Genomic DNA, 2,217 nt, shown 5'->3' with positions numbered 1-2,217 from the left:
TCGAAGCAAAGTTGCATTGTTCGAATTCCTATCACGCAAATCTAATTCATTGCACAAGATGGAAAATAAATGAACTTAGAAGGTAAAAACACACACAGTTCAAATCAATTGTGGCCAGCACAAGCATCAAGCATTATACATGGCGTGCTCCAGATCAAACCATATCTAGCAGTATTTATTCTCCTGCTTTTCGGGCTTGCACTTGACCTTTTGGAACACTAATGCCGGCGTGCCCGGCGGCGCGAGCTGCAGCTTGAGCGGGCAGGTGGCCACGATGTTGCACTTGGTCTTGCGCAACGTGTACTTGAACTTGCCGGTCAGCTTCACCTCCACCTCGAACACCCCCGTCGCGTTCTCCTTCTTGAACTCGGCCTCGCCGGCGTTGCCCAGCGCCACGCTCCTGCCGTCCGAGTTTGTGTCGAGGCGGTACACCACCGTCTTCCTGGCGCCCTGCTTGTCACCCTTGTCGGCGACCTTCGCACGGTCGAACTGCTGCCCGTCGAAGCTGTACGCGGCCTCCAACGGTTTGTCGTGCTTGATGGCGATGGCCCAGTTGGGGTTGCGCACTGTCAGCCTTATCGAGAGGTTGTACGCGAGCGCCGTCGTGGGCGTGCTGACTAGGGCGAAGCGGGTGAGGGACGCGTCTTCCACGGTGATCTGGACTTTTCGGAGGGGACCGCCGAAGACGAGGGCGACGATTACGATGGCGGCAATGACGGCGAGGACGACGACAACGGCGAGGAGGATGAGGCAGCTCTTGATGTTCTCGCGGACGTGGTAGGGGATGCAGCAGCAGACCCTCTCGCCGCAGTCGTCGCAGCAGCCACACATCGTTTCCTCGCCGCGGTGATCCTCTCGTAGCAGCTTTTCTTGCTTCGAATCTTAGAGGACGAGGTGGAAGCTGTGCTTGGAATTCGTACCCGTTGACTGGGAATTTGAGGTCTGGGTACGGGAGGCTGCTTTGGAGAGAGGAATCAAGTGAACTATTACAGGCACAGCTGTCCTCTTAGTCTTCGTCTTTGTTTTACATTTTTATATCGTCTAGCCCACGTCTTATCTGCACTGTACAGTAGTAATGGACAACGTCCAAACATGCAGATGGTAAATCATTGAGCATGTGTGAAGATATGATTAGGAAAGTAGATCGTCTCATTTTGTTTAGGTCAGATTAAGGCGCAATAGATGGAACGGGACTATGGCCGGTTGGAACCCTGTGGCTCTTGTTGAGCTAGCCAACATACAACATTTCAATGTGTTACAGTGTAGCAAAAATATGGTTGATATGGTGAAGCCAATTACAAACTTGTTTAGCGCGTCCACAAACCTTTTTGCACCCTGGCAACCGCTCCGGGCCTTGACATGGATGAATCGGAGCTTGGAAGCATGATATGCGACCTAAAAGCTACCCATCGTAAGTCCAAGTCGCATTCCTCAAAGAAAAAGATAGTATAAAGCATCCCTTAAGAAAGGGCAAGAAAATACATAATCCATTAGTGTCAAATGAAAGGTGTCTTTTAGAAAAATAGAGGTCTTCAAGACTTAGCTAAAAATCCATTATGTTAGCAAATGTATCCGTAAACATAGTTTGGATTTCATTGCTCTTGTAGAAACGGGAAAAACGATGCAATGCAGGGTTCCTTAATCACCTCTCAGGTGGATTGGACCTCATGTGGCATTGTCTACCTCCCAAAGGAAGATTTAGGAGTATTCCACGTCGGGTCAACCTAGCTATGTTTGATGTCAACCGGATTTTCGATGGGGAATTCTTTAGCAAATTCCATCTTCAAAATAAGGCAAACTTGTTCAAATAGAGCCTAATGGTGGTTTATGGACATGTTCAAGTTGATCCAATTCTAGATTACTCAAGGCACTCATCAACACACGTCGAGATAACCCTAATCCCATGCTAATTGGTAGAGATTTTAACATCATGAGGCATAAGTAGGAGAAAAATAATGATAGGTTCCGTACCTAGTGGCCATTCTTGTTCAACGAATCATCAACAGCTTGGACCTAAGGAAGATGAAACTATCCAATCGCTAGTACACCTGGGCAAACAATCATCAAATCCCCACATTTGAGAAACTAGATCGAGCATTCATGAACACATAATGGGAATTGAAATACCCTTTTTTTTATTGTCCATGACATTGACAAGTCGATGTCGGGTCATACTCCCATCCTCCTAGACACTAGAAACATGGTTTCTCAGGTAGG

The 2,217-nt window shown here is 47.8% G+C and overlaps 1 protein-coding gene across 1 annotated transcript; it reads right to left on the bottom strand.

Moving 5' to 3' along the window:
• Nucleotides 1-984, bottom strand: LOC133891302 (NDR1/HIN1-like protein 10). The gene has a single exon (XM_062332016.1). It carries the CDS (start codon nt 829-831, stop codon nt 166-168), a length of 666 nt encoding a protein of 221 aa, XP_062188000.1. The 5' UTR covers nt 832-984; the 3' UTR covers nt 1-165.
• Between the last annotated feature and the right edge of the window lie 1,233 nt (nt 985-2,217).

This window comes from Phragmites australis, chromosome 14 (genome assembly GCF_958298935.1).
Source record: "Phragmites australis chromosome 14, lpPhrAust1.1, whole genome shotgun sequence".
Taxonomy (NCBI): domain Eukaryota; kingdom Viridiplantae; phylum Streptophyta; class Magnoliopsida; order Poales; family Poaceae; genus Phragmites; species Phragmites australis.
The sequence above is the reverse complement of the archived record's forward strand: the minus strand, read 5'-3'. Positions and strand labels throughout refer to the sequence as shown.